The sequence below is a fragment of the Ranitomeya imitator genome, chromosome 2, assembly GCF_032444005.1.
Source record: "Ranitomeya imitator isolate aRanImi1 chromosome 2, aRanImi1.pri, whole genome shotgun sequence".
In the NCBI taxonomy this organism is placed as follows: domain Eukaryota; kingdom Metazoa; phylum Chordata; class Amphibia; order Anura; family Dendrobatidae; genus Ranitomeya; species Ranitomeya imitator.
The window spans coordinates 12,449,454-12,471,979 of NC_091283.1; the positions used below are offsets into that span (position 1 = coordinate 12,449,454).

Consider the following 22,526-nt stretch of genomic DNA (forward strand, 5'->3'; position numbering starts at 1 on the left):
GCGGCCCCTCCTCCTCCGCTTCAGAACTGCTGCCGCCTGCACCCTGTTCCCCCAATGGCTGCCAACCGGGGTCAAGAACTGGGTCATCTATTACCTCTTCTTGTAGCTCGTGTGCAACTTCGTCTGTGTCACCGTGTCGGTCGGTGGTATAGCGTTCGTGATGGGGCAACATAGTCTCATCAGGGTCTGATTCTTGATCAGCACCCTGCGAGGGCAATGTTGTGGTCTGAGTCAAAGGACCAGCATAGTAGTCTGGCTGTGGCTGTGCATCAGTGCACTCCATGTCAGATTCAACTTGTAATGGGCATGGACTGTTAACTGCTTCACTTTCTAAGCCAGGGACGGTATGTGTAATGAGCTCCATGGAGTAACCCGTTGTGTCGCCTGCTGCATTCTTCTCTGTTGTTGTTTTTGCTGAAGAGGACAAGGAAGCGACTTGTCCCTGACCGTGAACATCCACTAACGACGCGCTGCTTTTACATTTACCAGTTTCACGAGAGGAGGCAAAAGAGCTAGAGGCTGAGTCAGCAAGATAAGCCAAAACTTGCTCTTGCTGCTCCGGCTTTAAAAGCGGTTTTCCTACTCCCAGAAAAGGGAGCGTTCGAGGCCTTGTGTAGCCAGACGACGAACCTGGCTCCACAGCTCCAGACTTAGGTGCAATATTTTTTTTCCCACGACCAGCTGATGCTCCACCACTACCACTACCCTCATTACCAGCTGACAATGAACGCCCCCGGCCACGACCTCTTCCACCAGACTTCCTCATTGTTTTAAAAACGTAAACAAACTAACGGTATTTGTTGCTGTCACACAAATTACACGGTGAGCTATAACTTCAGTATGATTTAGCTACCCCTTTACAGGTGAGTGAGACCACAACGAAAATCAGGCACAATGCTACACACTCTGTTGTTGGTGGCAACAAATGAGAGAGATGCCACACACGCAGGACTGTCACTGAAGCACAAATGTAAATATTAATCTCCCACTGATTTGATTTTTTTTTTTTTTTAAGGGAGACTTTAGGAAAAAAAAATAATAGAATAAAATGATTTTTTCAGGAAGAATTTAGAAACCAAATAAAATAAAATGATTTTTTCAGGGAGAATTTAGAAAACAAATAAAACAAAAAAAGGCTTTCTATGGCCCACTGAGTGAGAGATGACGCACACAGGAGTCAGGAGTGGCACACAAGCCCAGAGGCCAATATTTATCTCCCACTGATTGATGTAGTGATTTTTTCAGGTAGATTTTGGAACCCAAATCAAGCTAAAAAAAATAATAGGCTTTCTATGGCCCACAATTGGAGAGAGAGAGAGAGATGGCACACCCAGGAGTCAAGACTGGCACACAAGCAGAAAGGGCAATATTAATCTCCCACTGATTTGTTTTTTTTTTTTGTTTTTTTCAGGGAGACTTTAGGAAAAAAAAAATAGAATAAAATGATTTTTTCAGGAAGAATTTAGAAACCAAAGAAAATAAAATGATTTTTTCAGGGAGAATTTAGAAAACAAATAAAACAAAAAAAGGCTTTCTATGGCCCACTGAGTGAGAGATGACGCACACAGGAGTCAGGAGTGGCACACAAGCCCAGAGGCCAATATTTATCTCCCACTTTTTTTTTTTTGTTGAAGGGAAATTTTATAAACCCAATAAAAAAAATAATAAATAGGCTTTCTATGGCCCACTATCTGAGAGACAGAGAGAGATGGCACGCTTAGGACTGGCACACAAGCCCAAAGGCCAATATTAATCTCCCTTTTTTTTTTAAGGGAGAATTTATAAAACCAAAAAAAAATAAATAAATAGGCTTTCTATGGCCCACTATTTGTGAGAGAGATGGCACGCTCAGGACTGGCACACAAGCCCAGAGGCCAATATTAATCTCCCACTTTTTTTTTTTTTTCCAGGGAAAATTTATAAACCCAATAAAAAAAAATAAAAATAAATAGGCTTTCTATGGCCCACTATCTGAGAGAGAGAGATGGCACGCTTAGGACTGGCACACAAGCCCAAAGGCCAATATTAATCTCCCACTGATTGATTTATTGATTTTTTCAGGTAGATTTTAGAACCAAAATCAAGCAAAAAAATAAATAGGCTTTCTATGGCCCACTGAGTGAGAGATGGCACAGACAGGGATGGCACTCTAGCAGAAATGCCAATCTTAATCTCCCACAAAAAAAAAAAAAAGGAACTGTCCTTCAATTACTATCTCCCTGCAGTAATCTCAGCCAGGTATGGCAGGCAGCAATAAGGAGTGGACTGATGCACAAATGAAATAAAAAGTGTGTACAAACAAAAAGATAGCTGTGCAGAAAGGAAGGAACAAGAGGATTTGTGCTTTGAAAAAAGCAGTTGGTTTGCACAGCGGCGTACACACAGCAATGCAGCTATCAGGGAGCCTTCTAGGGCAGCCCAATGAGCTACAGCGCTGAGGGGGAAAAAAAAAAAAATGTAGCTTCCACTGTCCCTGCACACCGAAGGTGGTGTTGGGCAGTGGAAATCGCTACAGCACAAGTGGTTTGGTGGTTAATGGACCCTGCCTAACGCTATCCCTGCTTCTGACGAAGCGGCAGCAACCTCTCCCTAAGCTCAGATCAGCAGCAGTAAGATGGCGGTCGGCGGGAACGCCCCTTTATAGCCCCTGTGACGCCGCAGACAGCAAGCCAATCACTGCAATGCCCTTCTCTAAGATGGTGGGGACCAGGACCTATGTCATCACGCTGCCCACACTCTGCGTTTACCTTCATTGGCTGAGAAATGGCGCTTTTCGCGTCATTGAAACGCGACTTTGGCGCGAAAGTCGCGTACCGCATGGCCGACCACGCACAGGGGTCGGATCGGGTTTCATGAAACCCGACTTTGCCAAAAGTCGGCGACTTTTGAAAATGAACGACCCGTTTCGCTCAACCCTAGTAACCAGTATTCCACGCTTAATGATTAGTCATCATTGTTGCCATTGCCCATGTTGGCTCTCTATTCAGTGCATGTCAGGTTCTTATATACGTGGTAATGGTTTATTGGTGTAATTGGGACATATTTAATAAACCTTTGTGACATTCTTAGGTCTGCGCATCCCTGGTGTATTTCTTTCTCCTTTTTCCTTTTGATACATGATGTAGCAACCTGCTGTAGTTTACCGGCTGTGCACTCAATCTTTCTATTAAAGCACGACGCTCCTCTATTAGATCAGGACCCCCTCTAATAGAAAAATACCCTCTCATTGGATAAGTACCCCCACTATTAGCTCAGCCACCCCCTTTCCTAGTGCAAGAAGAACCATCATTATTAGCTCAGAGATATCAGTCCAGGGCCCCATCTATAAGAAAAACGCCCACTCTGCTACAAAAAGACCCTGCTCTACTAGCTCAGGAGTATTTGCTCAGGAAACCCCCCTATCAGCACTCAGGGTCTCCCTATGTTACCTCTGTAAGAGCTCAGGATCCTTTTTAGCCCTTTAGTCTCCATTCACTCCCTATTACATCGCATACTGTATATTTCTCAGTCTGATTGAGATATGAAGCTCCGCATTCACTTGCACTGGATACATAATGTCGGGGGATTCTATGAGAATTACAATGAAACTGCGCCTTAAAGGGGATGTCTAGTGAAGATAGACCATTGCCTATCCACAGTGATCAGCAGAATAGGGAACTTGTATCCCTCTAAGGCTACGTTCACATTTGCGTTGCGTCGGGCGCAGCCACGGCGACGCATGCTTCATGCGCCATGCGCCCCTATATTTAACATGGGGGGCGCATGGACATGCGTCGTGTTGCGTTTTGTGACGCATGCGTTTTTTGTGCGCAAGCGTCAGGGCGCAGAGGACGCTGCTTGTTGCATTTTTTTTGCACTATAAAAATGAACGCATGCGTCACAAAACGCAGCGTTTTGCTGCATTTTTGCGTGCGTTGTGCGTTGCGTCGCCGACGCAGCACACAACAACGCAAATGTGAACGTAGCCTAAGAATGGAGCGACAGTGCACAGACTGGACCAACCCTCCGTTCATTATGGGGTTGTGAACAGCGCCCCCAGGAGTATGGAGAATTAATAGATCCGTGGTCGGCACGCTCTATGTCACTGGCCAAAGTTATGCGACAATCCTCTAAAAAAAAACAATGAAAGAAGAACAATTCCACAGAGTGATCAGACGATTGCCGACATCGTCCTAATGTAGAAACATCCTTATATCAGAGGTCTCTACCTACAAAATCTTTTACCCATACAAGTCATACAGAAAGTTACTGATATCAGCGACAAGTCATTCATGCCACAGACAACACAACACTTACCCTCTGATTAGCCAGAAATGGCTGATAACAGAGAATAAAACACTGCGTTCGTTTGCACAGTAAATGTATGCTGTCCGTTTAAGAAGGTGCGGACTGTACCCTTCTAGTAGTGACCGTGAATATACATTGTATACTGAGCGCAGACACAAATATATAAAATAACAATAATATTGATACAAAATGTAACAAGTCAGTTTTGACTCCATCTTAAACTTCTCCCAGGCTCTAATTAAGGTATAATCATCCCGATAGTACCAGAAGGTCCAGCAAGGCCTGCCGCTCTTTCAATGTAACCTTGCATAGTAACATTTGCTGTAAAGACATGCTGGTGTTTGTGGTTCCTGACATGATAAGCACAGATGTGACCCTGTGGTTGGATCACTGATCCGCAGCAGCGGGTACTCACTAGATTCTGGATCCGAGTTGCCGTCGCCCTCCGTTCTGCTGTTGGCGGACGATTGCTCGTAGTACTCCTCCTGGGTGAAGCCGAGGGGCAGCGGTTGTGACACGTTGGAGCCGCTGCTGGGCTCCGGATCCCCCAGTCCACTATCGCTGCAGCTTTCCTGGGAGCCGTCAGGGAGGTGGAACGTGACGCGACGCTGAGTCTGGAAGAAACGGAGAAACGCACAAAGATCAGAGGAACTGTAACGCAGGTGGAGAAGACAATACAGAGGTGGTAAGTCTACACACTCCATTCCCAGGTACGCGGTGGAGAAGGCCACATTCAGAATCAGGAAACAAGAGGAACAATCAGGGAAGAGCAGAACAGAAACGCGTCAGCACTTCGGGATTATCACCACTCCTGGCTGCGGCTAACAAGTACTGATGGAAAATACTGACCAAATACTGACTATGTGAACATGGCCTAAGCAGAGGCTCCTCAGTTCTTGGGTGTACAGTGATTACAATGAGGGTCTCATCCGCCCGAGGATGGACCAGACCCCCCTGTATCACACAGATAATGATGGAACAGTCACTGTGTAATGCTTCATTTCCCCAGTGGTGGCGCTGCAGGGAGACTGAGCATTTACTGCCTGGATCATCACAGCAGATCACGCAGGGTCCCAGGACTAGATATCTGATTAGCTTGTGGGTAAGGAGCATGTGTAAGTCCTCACTCTGAGCGCCGTACGATGGTTTCTCGGATTCGCAGCTTTGCACTGATGACTTTCATTCGACGCTCGGATCAATATTGGGCATTTAATATTCTGCAGACCAGTCAGTCCGAGGAAAGAAGCACATGACCTACCCCACAGACCATCATAGGTACGAGTGCTGACATGTAGCAGGACGAAGCGGAGAGCCAAGACCGACCAAACAATTCTAAAGATCTCAGAAGTATTTCCCTAATCCTTCTTAATTACATCTCTCCCATATTCTAGAGGCGCTCAGACAGCCCCTTGCACCTCGCGGCCTGGAATCTGGGTAGCGGGACCACATGGGGGTCTTTGTGAAGAGCAGAAGTCTCCTCCTCACTGTAGATCTATTAAGCATGGTTTAGCTTAACTTATACTAGAAAAGGAGCAACAGCCTGAACCTGGAAGGATAAGAGTGGTCATATGGGCCAGAAGAGGATCAGAGCGGCACTGACCCTGGGGAGATGAGAGTGGTCATATGGGCCAGAAGAGGATCGGAGCAGCACTGAACCTGGGGAGATGAGAGTGGTCATATGGGCCAGAAGAGGATCGGAGCAGCACTGAACCTGGGGAGATGAGAGTGGTCATATGGGCCAGAAGAGGATCGGAGCAGCACTGAACCTGGGGAGATGAGAGTAGTCATATGGGCCAGAAGAGGATCGGAGCAGCACTGAACCTGGGGAGATGAGAGTGGTCATATGGGCCAGAAGAGGATCGGAGCAGCACTGAACCTGGGGAGATGAGAGTGGTCATATGGGCCAGAAGAGGATTGGAGCAGCACTGATCCTGGGGAGATGAGTGGTTGTATGGGCCAGAAGAGAATCGGAGCGGCACTGAACCTGGGGATATGAGAGTGGTCATATGGGCCAGAAGAGGATCGGAGCGGCACTGATCCTGGGGAGATGAGTGGTTGTATGGGCCAGAAGAGGATCGGAGCTGCACTGAACTTGGGGATATGAGTGGTCATATGGGCCAGAAGAGGATTGGAGCAGCACTGATCCTGGGGAGATGAGTGGTTGTATGGGCCAGAAGAGAATCGGAGCGGCACTGAACCTGGGGATATGAGAGTGGTCATATGGGCCAGAAGAGGATCGGAGTGGCACTGAACCTGGGGAGATGAGAGTGGTTATATGGGCCAGAAGAGGATCGGAGCGGCACTGAACCTGGGGAGATGAGAGTGGTCATATGGGCCAAAAGAGGATAGAAGCGACACTGAACCTGGGGATATGAGAGTGGTCATATGGGCCAGAAGAGGATCGGAGCGGCGCTGGACCTGGGGAGATGAGTGGTTGTATGGGCCAGAAGAGAATGGGAGCGGCACTGAACTTGGGGAGATGAGTGGTTGTATGGGCCAGAAGAGGATCGGAGCTGCACTGAACTTAGGGATATGAGTGGTCATATGGGCCAGAAGAGGATTGGAGCAGCACTGATCCTGGGGAGATGAGTGGTTTTATGGGCCAGAAGAGAATCGGAGCGGCACTGAACCTGGGGATATGAGAGTGGTCATATGGGCCAGAAGAGGATCGGAGCGGCACTGATCCTGGGGAGATGAGTGGTTGTATGGGCCAGAAGTGGATCGGAGCTGCACTGAACTTGGGGATATGAGTGGTCATATGGGCCATAAGAGGATTGGAGCAGCACTGATCCTGGGGAGATGAGTGGTTGTATGGGCCAGAAGAGAATCGGAGCGGCACTGAACCTGGGGATATGAGAGTGGTCATATGGGCCAGAAGAGGATCGGAGCGGCGCTGGACCTGGGGAGATGAGTGGTTGTATGGGCCAGAAGAGAATGGGAGCGGCACTGAACTTGGGGAGATGAGTGGTTGTATGGGCCAGAAGAGGATCGGAGCTGCACTGAACTTGGGGATATGAGTGGTCATATGGGCCAGAAGAGGATTGGAGCAGCACTGATCCTGGGGAGATGAGTGGTTGTATGGGCCAGAAGAGAATCGGAGCGGCACTGAACTTGGGGAGATGAGTGGTTGTATGGGCCAGAAGAGAATCGGAGCGGCACTGAACTTGGGGAGATTAGTGGTTGTATGGGCCAGAAGAGAATCGGAGCAGCACTGAACCTGGGGATATGAGAGTGGTCATATGGGCCAGAAGAGGATCGGAGCGGCACTGAACCTGGGGATATGAGAGTGGTCATATGGGCCAGAAGAGAATCGGAGCGGCACTGAACCTGGGGATATGAGAGTGGTCATATGGGCCAGAAGAGGATCGGAGCGGCACTGAACCTGGGGATATGAGAGTGGTCATATGGGCCAGAAGAGGATCGGAGAGGCGCTGAAACCGAGGGGAGAAAGCGATCCTGAGTACATGAACACAACTACACTAAACATAACTAGAAGAGCTAGGAGAAAACGACACACATTGACTGAAAGGCTTATCCTGCTGAAATTGGAAAGATCAGACAATAATTATCCAATGTGTGAGACCACAATATCTCCAGGTCTATTTATCTCTGACACTTGTTCTGCTCCTGACAATATTACTACAAAGAAATCTCCTCCTCATCTATTCTCAGCACATAAAACAACACAATAAATAATTCACAGAACTCGTCATCCAAAGAGTCAGCGAGTCACTGTATCCACAGTAAAGAGTGCTTAATCTATGTACACTGTGACTGCACCAGCAGAATAGTGAGTGCAGCTCTGGAGTATAATACAGGATGTAACTCAGGATCAGTAATGTAATGTATGTACACTGTGACTGCACCAGCAGAATAGTGAGTGCAGCTCTGGGGTATAATACAGGATGTAACTCAGGATCAGTAATGTAATATATGTACACTGTGACTGCACCAGCAGAATAGTGAGTGCAGCTCTGGAGTATAACACAGGAGGTAACTCAGGATCAGTAATGTAATATATGTACACTGTGACTGCACCAGCAGAATAGTGAGTGCAGCTCTGGGGTATAATACAGGATGTAACTCAGGATCAGTAATGTAATGTATGTACACAGTGACTGCACCAGCAGAATAGTGAGTGCAGCTCTGGGGTACAATACAAGATGTAACTCAGGATCAGTAATGTAATGTATGTACACAGTGATTGCACCAGCAGAATAGTGAGTGCAGCTCTGGGGTATAATACAGGATGTAACTCAGGATCAGTAATGTAATGTATGTACACAGTGACTGCACCAGCAGAATAGTGAGTGCAGCTCTGGGGTATAATACAGGATGTAACTAAGGACCAGTAATGTAATGTATGTACACAGTGACTGCACCAGCAGAATAGTGAGTGCAGCTCTGGGGTATAATACAGGATGTAACTCAGGACCAGTAATGTATGTACACAGTGACTGCACCAGCAGAATAGTGAGTGCAGCTCTGGGGTATAATACAGGATGTAACTCAGGATCAGTAATGTAATGTATGTACACAGTGACTGCACCAGCAGAGTAGTGAGTGCAGCTCTGGGGTATAATACAGGATGTAACACAGGATCAGTAATGTAATGTATGTACACAGTGACTGCACCAGCAGAATAGTGAGTGCAGCTCTGAAGTATAATACAGGATGTAACTCAGGATCAGTAATGTAATGTATGTACACAGTGACTGCACCAGCAGAGTAGTGAGTGCAGCTCTGGGGTATAATACAGGATGTAACTCAGGATCAGTAATGTAATGTATGTACACAGTGACTGCACCAGCAGAATAGTGAGTGCAGCTCTGAAGTATAATACAGGATGTAACTCAGGATCAGTAATGTAATGTATGTACACAGTGACTACACCAGCAGAGTAGTGAGTGCAGCTCTGGAGTATAATACAGGATGTAACTCAGGATCAGTAATGTAATGTATGTACACAGTGACTGCACCAGCAGAATAGTGAGTGCAGCTCTGAAGTATAATACTGGAGGTAACTCGGGATCAGTACCGGATATACAATGTAATATATGGACTCGGTAACTCCAGTGTAGATGAATTTTACAAATGAACTATACTATGATAAGTTTGTGTAAAAATTTTCATTTATTAATTTCTTTTTGTCACTTTTAGGACTTATCGCCTCAGAGCCATTTAAACATTGAAATGACAAATAATTATTTTTAAAAAATTCCTGAAGCATCATGACATCTTTAGGTGAGAGCTCTGGGCCAGTGGAAGAGGAGCAATTTACAAAGAGAATTTTCTCAGTAGGGATCAAGCGGAATTAGAGGAAATACGGGAGAAAAAAAAAACACTTTTTTCATTATTTATAGAGCAATGACTGATCAAAGCTTCAAGCAGTTGATCTTCAGAATTTCCAAGCAATAATTAGATAAGAGGAATATTAAAGTTATATAAAATATTGTGTAATTAGGTAGCAGATTGCTGGGTGGATCTCATCTTTCTACAAAAGATCAAAAAAAGGGTTCCAGAACCCTTCTAAGATTTAATAAGGGCCATCGCCAGGAAAGTCCGGCAATAACAGATCTGGGGAGTTGGAGTCTTTTAAACTCTGGAGATCATTTCTTTTGTTTACAGGTTGTAGTTTTGTTCACGTAAAGCGCTGCAGAATATGTTGGTGCTATAAAAATAAACATTATTATTATTATCATTATTATTATTATTATTATTATTCACGTCCTGGAGCCAGAGACGCCCAAGAGGCTCCACTGTCACATAGCAAGAGGTCACATTCAGTGAAGGAAATAAGTATTTGATCCCTTGATGATTTTGTACGTTCGCCCACTGACAAAGACATGAACAGCCTATAATTTTAAGGGTCGGTTAATTTTAACATTGAGCGATAGAATATCTAAAATAAAATCCAGAAAATCACATTGTATAAATAATATAAATTTATTTGCATTTTGCAGTGAGAAATAAGTATTTGATCCCCTACCAACCATTAATAGTTCTGGCTCCTACAGACCAGTTAGACGCTCCTAATCAACTTGTTACCTGCATTAAGGACCGCAGTCTTACATAGTCACCTTTATAAAAGACTCCTGTCCACAGACTCAATCAGCCAGACTCTGACCTCTACAACATGGGTAAGACCAAAGAGCTTTATAAGGATGTCAGGGACAAGATCTTAGACCTGCACAAAGCTGGAATGGGCTGCAAAACCATAAGTAAGACGCTGGATGAGAAGGAGACAACTGTTGGTGCAATAGTAAAAAAATGGAAGAAATACAAAATGACTGTCAGTCGACATCGATCTGGGGCACCATGCAAAATCTCACCTCGTGGGGTATCCTTGATCATGAGGAAGGTAAGAGATCAGCCTAAAGCTACACGGGGGGAACTTGTTAATGATCTCAAGGCAGCTGAGACCACAGTCACCAAGAAAACCATTGTTAACACATTATACCATAAAGGTTTAAAATCCTGCAGTGCCCGTAAGGTCCCCCTGCTCAAGAAGGCACATGTGCAGCCCGTCTGAAGTTTGGCACTGAACACCTGGATGAATCTGTGAGTGATTGGGTGAAGGTCCTGTGGTCAGATGAGATAAAAATTGATCTCTTTGGCATTAACTAAACTCGCCGTGTTTGGAGAAAGAGCAATGCTGCATATGACCCAAAGAACACCATCCCCACTGTCAATCATGAAGGTGGAAATATTATGTGGGGGTGTTTCTCTCCTAAGGGCACAGGACTACTTCACCACATCAGTGGGAGAATGGATGGAGCCACGTACCGTAAAGTCCTGAGTGACAACCTCCTTCCCTCCACCAGGACATTAAAAATGGGTCCTGGCTGGATCTTCGAACAAGACAATGACCCAAAACATACAGCCAAAGCAACAAAGTAGTGGCCCAAAAAGAAGCACAATAAGGTCATGGAGTGGCCTAGCCAGTCTCCAGACCTTCATCCCATGGAAAACTTATGGAGGGAGGTGAAGCTCCGAGTTGCCAACGGCAGCCTCAAAATCTTAATGATTTAGAGATGATCTGCAAAGAGGAGTGGAGCAAAATTCCTCCTGACATGTGCGCAAACCTCATCATCAACTACAAAACGTCTGACTGCTGGGCTTGTCAACAAGGGTTTTACCACCAAGTATTAAGTCTGGTTTGCCAGAGGGATCAAATACTTATTTCTCACTGCAAAATGCAAATAAATTTATATAATTTATACAATGTGATTTTCTGGATTTTATTTTTGATATTCCATCTCTCAATGTTAACATTAACCTATCCTTAAAATTATAGACGGTTCATGTCTTTTTCAGTGGGCAAACTTACAAAATCAGCAAGGGGTCAAATACTTATTTCCTTCACTGTATATACAGACACACATATATAACATTTTTTGATCAAAAACTGTAAAAGCCTCACGAGATGACAATGTGACTTCAGTTTGAGGTTCATTGAAAAAACAACCGAGGAGCAATTGATGTTCAATAGGCAGTGGGTGAAGCTTCAATATTCAGGCTTCATCCCACGGCAATGGTGGAGAGCGGAGGAATCTCCAAAACCAAGTATCAACCGAAGTAAGGAGTTTGGCAGAGGATGAAGAGCCTTTGTTTAGATATGTGTACCCTGCAATCAATCAGGACAGGAGAGAGATTTGCAATGCTGATGTGTTTAGTATAGATACAATTGTAACAAACCCTCAGCTTTGAGAAGTATTAGGTCAAGACAAGTTTTCAGCCTCTGGATGTAACCAAGATTGTTTATATCTAATGTAATAATTATTTTATTTTATATAGCGCAACATGTTCAGAACTTTACAATTAAAATGTAGCCAAGCAGAGACATCTCAAAAAAATCAAGACAACATACAGGTGTTAAAAAAAGATATGAAAATAATAATAAAAAAAAAAATAATTCCATCCTGAGCATTCAGAATAAACCTCTCTTTAGGGGATTAAACCACACTACTAATCACTGAACTAACTGCAATGAGCAAAATCAGAAAAGACCAGAAAATATGTGAAAAAGGTAAAATAATATAGGAAATAAAGTGTTACATAAGATACTATGTATCACATTCCTTACAATGCAACCACTGGACACATCATCGAGAAGACAAACTGATCATCGGGATTGGTTTTCCTATAATTTAACTGAAACTTCAGGAGTTAACGGCATTTTAAGTTAATAAATCAATAAGCAAATTTGTAATATTTCTTATCGGAGAAATCCACTTTGTTTCCTCCTGGACTGATCTAAATTCATGGGTAACGGCTGAATTCGGTGAAGAAGGATTTTCTGATTTCTGAGACAGGAGACGGCATTTGGTGCTTTTAACCCCTTTCTGACCTCGGATGGGATAGTACGTCCGAGGTCAGATCCCCTGCTTTGATGCAGGGCTCCGCGGTGAGCCCGCACCAAAGCCAGGACATGTCAGCTGTTTTGAACAGCTGACATGTGCCCACAATAGGCGCGGGCAGAATCGCGATCTGCCCGCACCTATTAACTAGTTAAATGCCGCTGTCAATCGCAGACAGCGGCATTTAACTACCATTTCCGGCCGGGCGGCCGGAAATGATCGCATCGCCGACCCCCGTCACATGATCGGGGGTCGGCGATGCGTCAGAATGGTAACCATAGAGGTTCTAGAGACCTCTATGGTTACTGATCGCCGGTGGCTGTGAGCGCCACCCTGTGGTCGACGCTCACAGCACATCTGATTTTCTACTACATAGCAGCGAACAGCAGATCGCTGCTATGTAGCAGAGGCGATCGGGCTGTGCCTGTTTTTAGCCTCCCATGGAGGCAATTGAAGCATGGCAAAAGTAAAAAAAAAAAGTAAAAAAAAAGTGAAAAAAATAAAAAAAATATAAAAGTTTAAATCACCCCCCTTTCGCCCCAATCAAAATAAATGAATAAAAAAATATCAAATCTACACATATTTGGTATCGCCGCGCTCAGAATCGCACGATCTATCAATTAAAAAAAAGCATTAACCTGATCACTAAACGGCGTAGCGAGAAAAAAATGCGAAACGCCAGAATTACGTTTTTTTGGTCGCCGCGACATTGCATTAAAATGCAATAACGGGCGATCAAAAGAGTGTATCAGCACCAAAATGCTATCATTAAAAACGTCATCTCGGCACGCAAAAAATAAGCCCTCAACCGACCCCAGATCATGAAAATTGGAGACGCTACGAGTATCGGAAAATGGCACAATTTTTTTTTTTTTTTTTTTTTTTAGCAAAGTTTGGAATTTTTTTTCACCACTTAGGTAAAAAATAACCTAGTCATGTTTGGTGTCTATGAACTCGTACTGACCTGGAGAATCATAATGGCAGGTCAGTTTTAGCATTTAGTGAACCTAGCAAAAAAGCCAAACAAAAAACAAGTGTGGGATTGCACTTTTTTTGCAATTCCACCGCACTTGGAATTTTTTTCCCGTTTTCTAGTACGTGACATGCTAAAACCAATGATGTCGTTCAAAAGTACAACTCGTCCCGCAAAAAATAAGCCCTCACATGGCCAAATTTACGGAAAAATAAAAAAGTTATGGCTCTGGGAAGGAGAGGAGTGAAAAACGAACACGGAAAAACAAAAAATCCCAAGGTCATGAAGGGGTTAATATTCCATGATGAGGGGAGGAGCGAGACACAGACATCCTATTCCAACTTCTCCATAGAATTTTATGAGCACCAACTGCCGCTTCCTATCTTAGTAATGGCAGATTCTGTGTTTAGGAAAGTCAGATTGTACTTGTGAATTGAGAACGCTGAGAATGGAGAGAACACTTCTGAAGGACAATGTAGCAGATTTCTCTGAAAAGATATATTACAAAGTTTCTTATTTTTACTTATACTGTTGATATAGGGGAAAAAAAACGATTTGAACTACGGTTACCCTATAAATGTTACAAATATCCATAGTCCAGCAACAAGTTCCAAATACCCAATAAGATGGCAGGATTTGTATTCACAGCCCCCACCGTGTAACCATACCGCGAATGCTGCCGTGTCATAAACTCCTTTGATTAAAGCGTCTCCCTATCTTACGCTTGCACAAAGATAGACGCGCGTCCCGCCAACGTTTTAGGGCGACGCACGATCTGTTCGTAATCGTTTTTTTTTTTTTTTTCTTTGCACTGACAACAACGACCAATTAAAATTTCATCTTTCATACTAATCATAAAAGACACAACATTAGAAATAGAGTAAAGAGGGAGTTTAATATGGAAGCCGTTAGGCAGCCGCCGCCATTTCATTAGACTTCAGAAAGACGTTACCTTATGCTAAATACGTGTCAAATTGCCAGTTAGAAGAGCGTCTTTAAAGTAAAACGCACATAAAAGAGGCCGAGATGAGATGTGAATACATTACCAAGCGATGACAGACAGACACATTGTACCGCCACTTAGCGGCTGATATAACGCCGCCGTCTGGACGGATATGACAGATGACAATGGAAAACATTTTAATTTCTTAATTGCCATATGCATTATAGATTGGAGAGATCAAATCAGTGGAGAAAAAGGGAGAGAACGCTCAGCGAGAGACATGCGACATCCACCATACTGAAAAAGACTTAAAGGAATTGTCCGCAAGTGACCAATAGTTTACATATAAATGTATGAGTAAGGGTAGGGTGTACTAACTATCTACAATATCATGGACATAATGAGTATGAGGGTGCCGCATTATGTATAGGAAGGCAATATCAAAGCGAGGGGAGAAAAGGACGATACATGTAACATGTGCACACCTGGATAATCAATAAAAGAATGCGCTGTGGACACAAATGGATACAACAAGGAAATCTAAAACCATAAAAAGAGCAAAATAGCAGCGCCCGTGAATACACAATAGTAAAGCATCCATGCATAGATGGTGATACACTATGGAAGCACCGTAGATGACATCTGCTATCGATGCCAATAGAATAAACGGAAAAACACGAAGATTGACGATGTTGACAAATAAAGTCAGTTCAATATGTAATCAAAGTACATGTGTGACCCACGCTGAGGATCTGGGAAAAAGGAGAATAAAGCCAATAGTAGCTGAAATAATCTGACATAATAATATAATATGACGTATGGCCAGCTCCCATAAGGCTGATAGCCACCCAAATCAATGGCACGTCTCATAAGCTAGGAATAATAACCACCAAAATAATGCAAAATGATGCAAAGTGTGCAATAAGACACAGAGATTGCGGCTCTATCCACTTAAGATGTTACCCTATGCAAAGATCGAATGAAGGATCATGGAAACACCATAAGGAGACGGCATGCGGTGTGCGTCCGGATACAAGATCCTAGAAATTGTACCTTATCCCATGGAGGTAGAAGAGAGGAAAACAATAAAGGGAGAAAATACACCACATTCAAAATAATGTGCAAAAGGGAAGTCACCAGGGCTGCACTCACTATTCTGCTGGTGCAGTCACTGTGTACATACATTACATTACTGATCCTGAGTTACATCCTGTATTATACTCCAGAGCTGCACTCACTATTCTGCTGGTGCAGTCACTGTGTACATACATTACATTACTGATCCTGAGTTATATCCTGTATTATACACCAGGGCTGCACTCACTATTCTGCTGGTGCAGTCACTGTGTACATACATTACATTACTGATCCTGAGTTACATCCTGTATTATACCCCAGAGCTGCACTCACTATTCTGCTGGTGCAGTCACTGTGTACATACATTAGATTACTGATCCTGAGTTACATCCTGTATTATACTCCAGATCTGCACTCACTATTCTGCTGGTGCAGTCACTGTGTACATACATTACATTACTGATCCTGAGTTACATCCTGTATTATACTCCAGATCTGCACTCACTATTCTGCTGGTGCAGTCACTGTGTACATACATTACATTACTGATCCTGAGTTACATCCTGTATTATACCCCAGAGCTGCACTCACTATTCTGCTGGTGCAGTCACTGTGTACATACATTACATTACTGATCCTGAGTTACATCCTGTATTATACCCCAGAGCTGCACTCACTATTCTGCTGGTGCAGTCACTGTGTACATACATTACATTACTGATCCTGAGTTACATCCTGTATTATACCCCAGAGCTGCACTCACTATTCTGCTGGTGCAGTCACTGTGTACATACATTACTGATCCTGAGTTACATCCTGTATTATACCCCAGAGCTGCACTCACTATTCTGCTGGTGCAGTCACTGTGTACATACATTACATTACTGATCCTGAGTTACATCCTGTATTATACTCCAGAGCTGCACTCACTATTCTGCTGGTGCAGTCACTGTGTACATACATTACATTACTGATCCTGAGTTACATCCTGTATTATACTCCAGAGCTGCACTCACTATTCTGCTGGTGCAGTCACTGTGTACATACATTACATTACTGATCCTGAGTTACATCCTGTATTATACCCCAGAGCTGCACTCACTATTCTGCTGGTGCAGTCACTGTGTACATACATTACATTACTGATCCTGAGTTACATCCTGTATTATACTCCAGCACTGCACTCACTATTCTGCTGGTGCAGTCACTGTGTACATACATTACTGATCCTGAGTTACATCCTGTATTATACCCTAGAGCTGCACTCACTATTCTGCTGGTGCAGTCACTGTGTACATACATTACTGATCCTGAGTTACATCCTGTATTATACCCCAGAGCTGCACTCACTATTCTGCTGGTGCAGTCACTGTGTACATACATTACATTACTGATCCTGAGTTACATCCTGTATTATACTCCAGAGCTGCACTCACTATTCTGCTGGTGCAGTCACTGTGTACATACATTACATTACTGATCCTGAGTTACATCCTGTATTATACTCCAGAGCTGCACTCACTATTCTGCTGGTGCAGTCACTGTGTACATACATTACATTACTGATCCTGAGTTACATCCTGTATTATACTCCAGATCTGCACTCACTATTCTGCTGGTGCAGTCACTGTGTACATACATTACATTACTGATCCTGAGTTACATCCTGTATTATACCCCAGAGCTGCACTCACTATTCTGCTGGTGCAGTCACTGTGTACATACATTACATTACTGATCCTGAGTTACATCCTGTATTATACTCCAGAGCTGCACTCACTATTCTGCTGGTGCAGTCACTGTGTACATACATTACATTACTGATCCTGAGTTACATCCTGTATTATACTCCAGAGCTGCACTCACTATTCTGCTGGTGCAGTCACTGTATACATACATTATATTACTGATCCTGAGTTACATCCTGTATTATACTCCAGAGCTGCACTCACTATTCTGCTGGTGCAGTCACTGTGTACATACATTACATTACTGAACCTGAGATACATCCTGTATCCAGAGCTGAAGAGGTAAGCTATAGAAGGTTTACACAGTAAAATATCGATATTTGCAGATGATACAAAACTATGTAAAGCAGTTAATACAAGAGAGGATAGTATTCTGCTACAGATGGATCTGGATAAGTTGGAAACTTGGGCTGAAAGGTGTCAGATTAGGTTTAACAATGATAAATGTAAGGTTATACACATGGGAAGAAGGAATCAATGTCACCATTACACACTGAATGGGAAACCACTGGGTAAATCTGACAGGGAGAAGGACTTGGGGATCCTAGTTAATGATAAACTTACCTGGAGCAGCCAGTGCCAGGCAGCAGCTGCCAAGGCAAACAGGATCATGGGGTGCATTAAAAGAGGTCTGGATACACATGATGAGAGCATTATACTGCCTCTGTACAAATCCCTAGTTAGACCGCACATGGAGTACTGTGTCCAGTTTTGGGCACCGGTGCTCAGGAAGGATATAATGGAACTAGAGAGAGTACAAAGGAGGGCAACAAAATTAATAAAGGGGATGGGAGAACTACAATACCCAGATAGATTAGCGAAATTAGGATTATTTAGTCTAGAAAAAAGACGACTGAGGGGCGATCTAATAACCATGTATAAGTATATAAGGGGACAATACAAATATCTCGCTGAGGATCTGTTTATACCAAGGAAGGTGACGGGCACAAGGGGGCATTCTTTGCGTCTGGAGGAGAGAAGGTTTTTCCACCAACATAGAAGAGGATTCTTTACTGTTAGGGCAGTGAGAATCTGGAATTGCTTGCCTGAGGAGGTGGTGATGGCGAACTCAGTCGAGGGGTTCAAGAGAGGCCTGGATGTCTTCCTGGAGCAGAACAATATTGTATCATACAATTATTAGGTTCTGTAGAAGGACGTAGATCTGGGGATTTATTATGATGGAATATAGGCTGAACTGGATGGACAAATGTCTTTTTTCGGCCTTACTAACTATGTTACTATGTTACTATGTTATACTCCAGAGCTGCACTCACTATTCTGCTGGTGCAGTCATTGTGTACATACATTACATTACTGATCCTGAGTTATATCCTGTATTATACTCCAGAGCTGCACTCACTATTCTGCTGGTGCAGTCACTGTGTACATACATTACATTACTGAACCTGAGATACATCCTGTATTATACTCCAGAGCTGCACTCACTATTCTGCTGGTGCAGTTACTGTGTACATACATTACATTACTGATCCTGAGTTACATCCTGTATTATACTCCAGAGCTGCACTCACTATTCTGCTGGTGCAGTCACTGTGTACATACATTACATTACTGATCCTGAGTTACATCCTGTATTATACTCCAGAGCTGCACTCACTATTCTGCTGGTGCAGTCGCTGTGTATATACATTACATTACTGATCATGAGTTACATGTTGTGTTATACTCCAGAGCTGCACTCACTATTCTGCTGGTGCAGTCACTGTGTACATACATTACATTACTGATCCTGAGTTACATCCTGTATTATACTCCAGAGCTGCACTCACTATTCTGCTGGTGCAGTCACTGTCTACATACATTACATTACTGATCCCGATTTACCTCCTGTAATATACTCCAGAGCTGCACTCACTAATCTGCTGGTGCAGTCACTGTGTACATACATTACATTACTGATCCTGAGATACATCCTGTATTATCCCCCAGAGCTGCACTCACTATTCTGCTGGTGCAGTCACTGTGTACATACATTACATTACTGATCCTGAGTTACATCCTGTATTATACTCCAGCACTGCACTCAGTATTCTGCTGGTGCAGTCACTGTGTACATACATTACATTACTGATCCTGAGTTACCTCCTGTATTATACCCCAGAGCTGCACTCACTATTCTGCTGGTGCAGTCACTGTGTACATTCATTACATTACTGATCCTGAGTTACATCCTGTATTATACTCCAGCACTGCACTCACTATTCTGCTGTGCAGTCACTGTGTACATACATTACATTACTGATCCCGAGTTACCTCCTGTATTATATTCCAGAGCTGCACTCACTATTCTGCTGGTGCAGTCACTGTGTACATACATTACTGATCCTGAGTTACATCCTGTATTATACCCCAGAGCTGCACTCACTATTCTTCTGGTGCAGTCACTGTGTACATACATTACATTACCGATCCTGAGTTACATCCTGTATTATACCCTAGAGCTGCACTCACTATTCTGCTGGTGCAGTCACTGTGTACATACATTACATTACTGATCCTGAGTTACATCCTGTATTATACTCCAGCACTGCACTCACTATTCTGCTGGTGCAGTCACTGTGTACATACATTACTGATCCTGAGTTACATCCTGTATTATACCCTAGAGCTGCACTCACTATTCTTCTGGTGCAGTCACTGTGTACATACATTACATTACCGATCCTGAGTTACATCCTGTATTATACCCTAGAGCTGCACTCACTATTCTGCTGGTGCAGTCACTGTATACATACATTACATTACTGATCCTGAGTTACATCCTGTATTATACTCCAGAGCTGCACTCACTATTCTGCTGGTGCAGTCACTGTGTACATACATTACATCACTGATCCTGATTAGCATCCTGTATTATACTCCAGAGCTGCACTCACTATTCTGCTGGTGCAGTCACTGTGTACATACATTACATTACTGATCCTGAGTTACATCCTGTATTATACTCCAGAGCTGCACTCACTATTCTGCTGGTGCAGTCACTGTGTACATACATTACATTACTGATCCTGAGTTACATCCTGTATTATCCTCCAGAGCTGCACTCAGTATTCTGCTGGTGCAGTCACTGTGTACATACATTACATTACTGATCCGGAGTTACATCCTGCATTATACTCCAGAGCAGCACTCACTATTCTGCTGGTGCAGTTACTGTATACATACATTACATTACTGATCCTGAGTTACATCCTGTATTATACTCCAGAGCTGCACTCACTATTCTGCTGGTGCAGTCACTGTGTACATACATTACATTACTGATCCTGAGTTACATCCTGTATTATACTCCAGAGCTGCACTCACTATTCTGCTGGTGCAGTCACTGTGTACATACATTACATTACTGATCATGAGATACCTCCTGTATTATACCCCAGAGCTGCACTCACTATTCTGCTGGTGCAGTCACTGTGTACATACATTACATTACTGATCCTGAGTTACATCCTGTATTATACCCCAGAGCTGCACTCACTATTCTGCTGGTGCAGTCACTGTGTACATACATTACATTACTGATCCTGAGTTATATCCTGTATTATACTCCAGAGCTGCACTCACTATTCTGCTGGTGCAGTCACTGTGTACATACATTACATTACTGATCCTGAGTTACATCCTGTATTATACTCCAGAGCTGCACTCACTATTCTGCTGGTGCAGTCGCTGTGTATATACATTACATTACTGATCCTGAGTTACATGTTGTGTTATACTCCAGAGCTGCACTCACTATTCTGCTGGTGCAGTCACTGTGTACATACATTACATTAATGATCCTGAGTTACATCCTGTATTATACTCCAGAGCTGCACTCACTATTCTGCTGGTGCAGTCACTGTCTACATACATTACATTACTGATCCTGATTTACCTCCTGTAATATACTCCAGAGCTGCACTCACTATTCTGCTGGTGCAGTCACTGTGTACATACATTACATTACTGATCCTGAGATACATCCTGTATTATACTCCAGAGCTGCACTCACTATTCTGCTGGTGCAGTCACTATGTACATATAGCACATTACTGATCCTGAGTTACATCCTGTATTATACCCCAGAGCTGCACTCACTATTCTGCTGGTGCAGTCACTGTGTACATACATTACATTACTGATCCTGAGTTACATCCTGTATTATACTCCAGCACTGCACTCAGTATTCTGCTGGTGCAGTCACTGTGTACATACATTACATTACTGATCCTGAGTTACCTCCTGTATTATACCCCAGAGCTGCACTCACTATTCTGCTGGTGCAGTCACTGTGTACATTCATTACATTACTGATCCTGAGTTACATCCTGTATTATACTCCAGCACTGCACTCACTATTCTGCTGTGCAGTCACTGTGTACATACATTACATTACTGATCCCGAGTTACCTCCTGTATTATATTCCAGAGCTGCACTCACTATTCTGCTGGTGCAGTCACTGTGTACATACATTACTGATCCTGAGTTACATCCTGTATTATACCCCAGAGCTGCACTCACTATTCTTCTGGTGCAGTCACTGTGTACATACATTACATTACCGATCCTGAGTTACATCCTGTATTATACCCTAGAGCTGCACTCACTATTCTGCTGGTGCAGTCACTGTGTACATACATTACATCACTGATCCTGATTAGCATCCTGTATTATACTCCAGAGCTGCACTCACTATTCTGCTGGTGCAGTCACTGTGTACATACATTACATTACTGATCCTGAGTTACCTCCTGTATTATACCCCAGAGCTGCACTCACTATTCTGCTGGTGCAGTCACTGTGTACATACATTACATTACTGATCCTGAGTTACATCCTGTATTATACTCCAGAGCTGCACTCACTATTCTGCTGGTGCAGTCACTGTGTACATACATTACATCACTGATCCTGATTAGCATCCTGTATTATACTCCAGAGCTGCACTCACTATTCTGCTGGTGCAGTCACTGTGTACATACATTACATTACTAATCCTGAGTTACATCCTGTACTATACTCCAGAGCTGCACTCACTATTCTGCTGGTGCAGTCACTGTGTACATACATTACATTACTGATCATGAGTTACCTCCTGTATTATACCCCAGAGCTGCACTCACTATTCTGCTGG

At 43.5% G+C, this 22,526-nt stretch overlaps 1 protein-coding gene across 2 annotated transcripts in view; it reads right to left on the reverse strand.

Annotated features, from left to right (window-relative positions):
- Positions 1–22,526, reverse strand: part of PCDH11X (protocadherin 11 X-linked) — a 1,941,173-nt gene that overhangs the window by 473,439 nt on the left and 1,445,208 nt on the right. For both annotated transcript variants that reach the window (XM_069746098.1, XM_069746097.1), the window contains exon 5: positions 4,703–4,901. In XM_069746098.1, the coding sequence (XP_069602199.1) occupies positions 4,703–4,901 (199 nt within the window). The remainder of the gene's footprint in view (positions 1–4,702; positions 4,902–22,526) is intronic.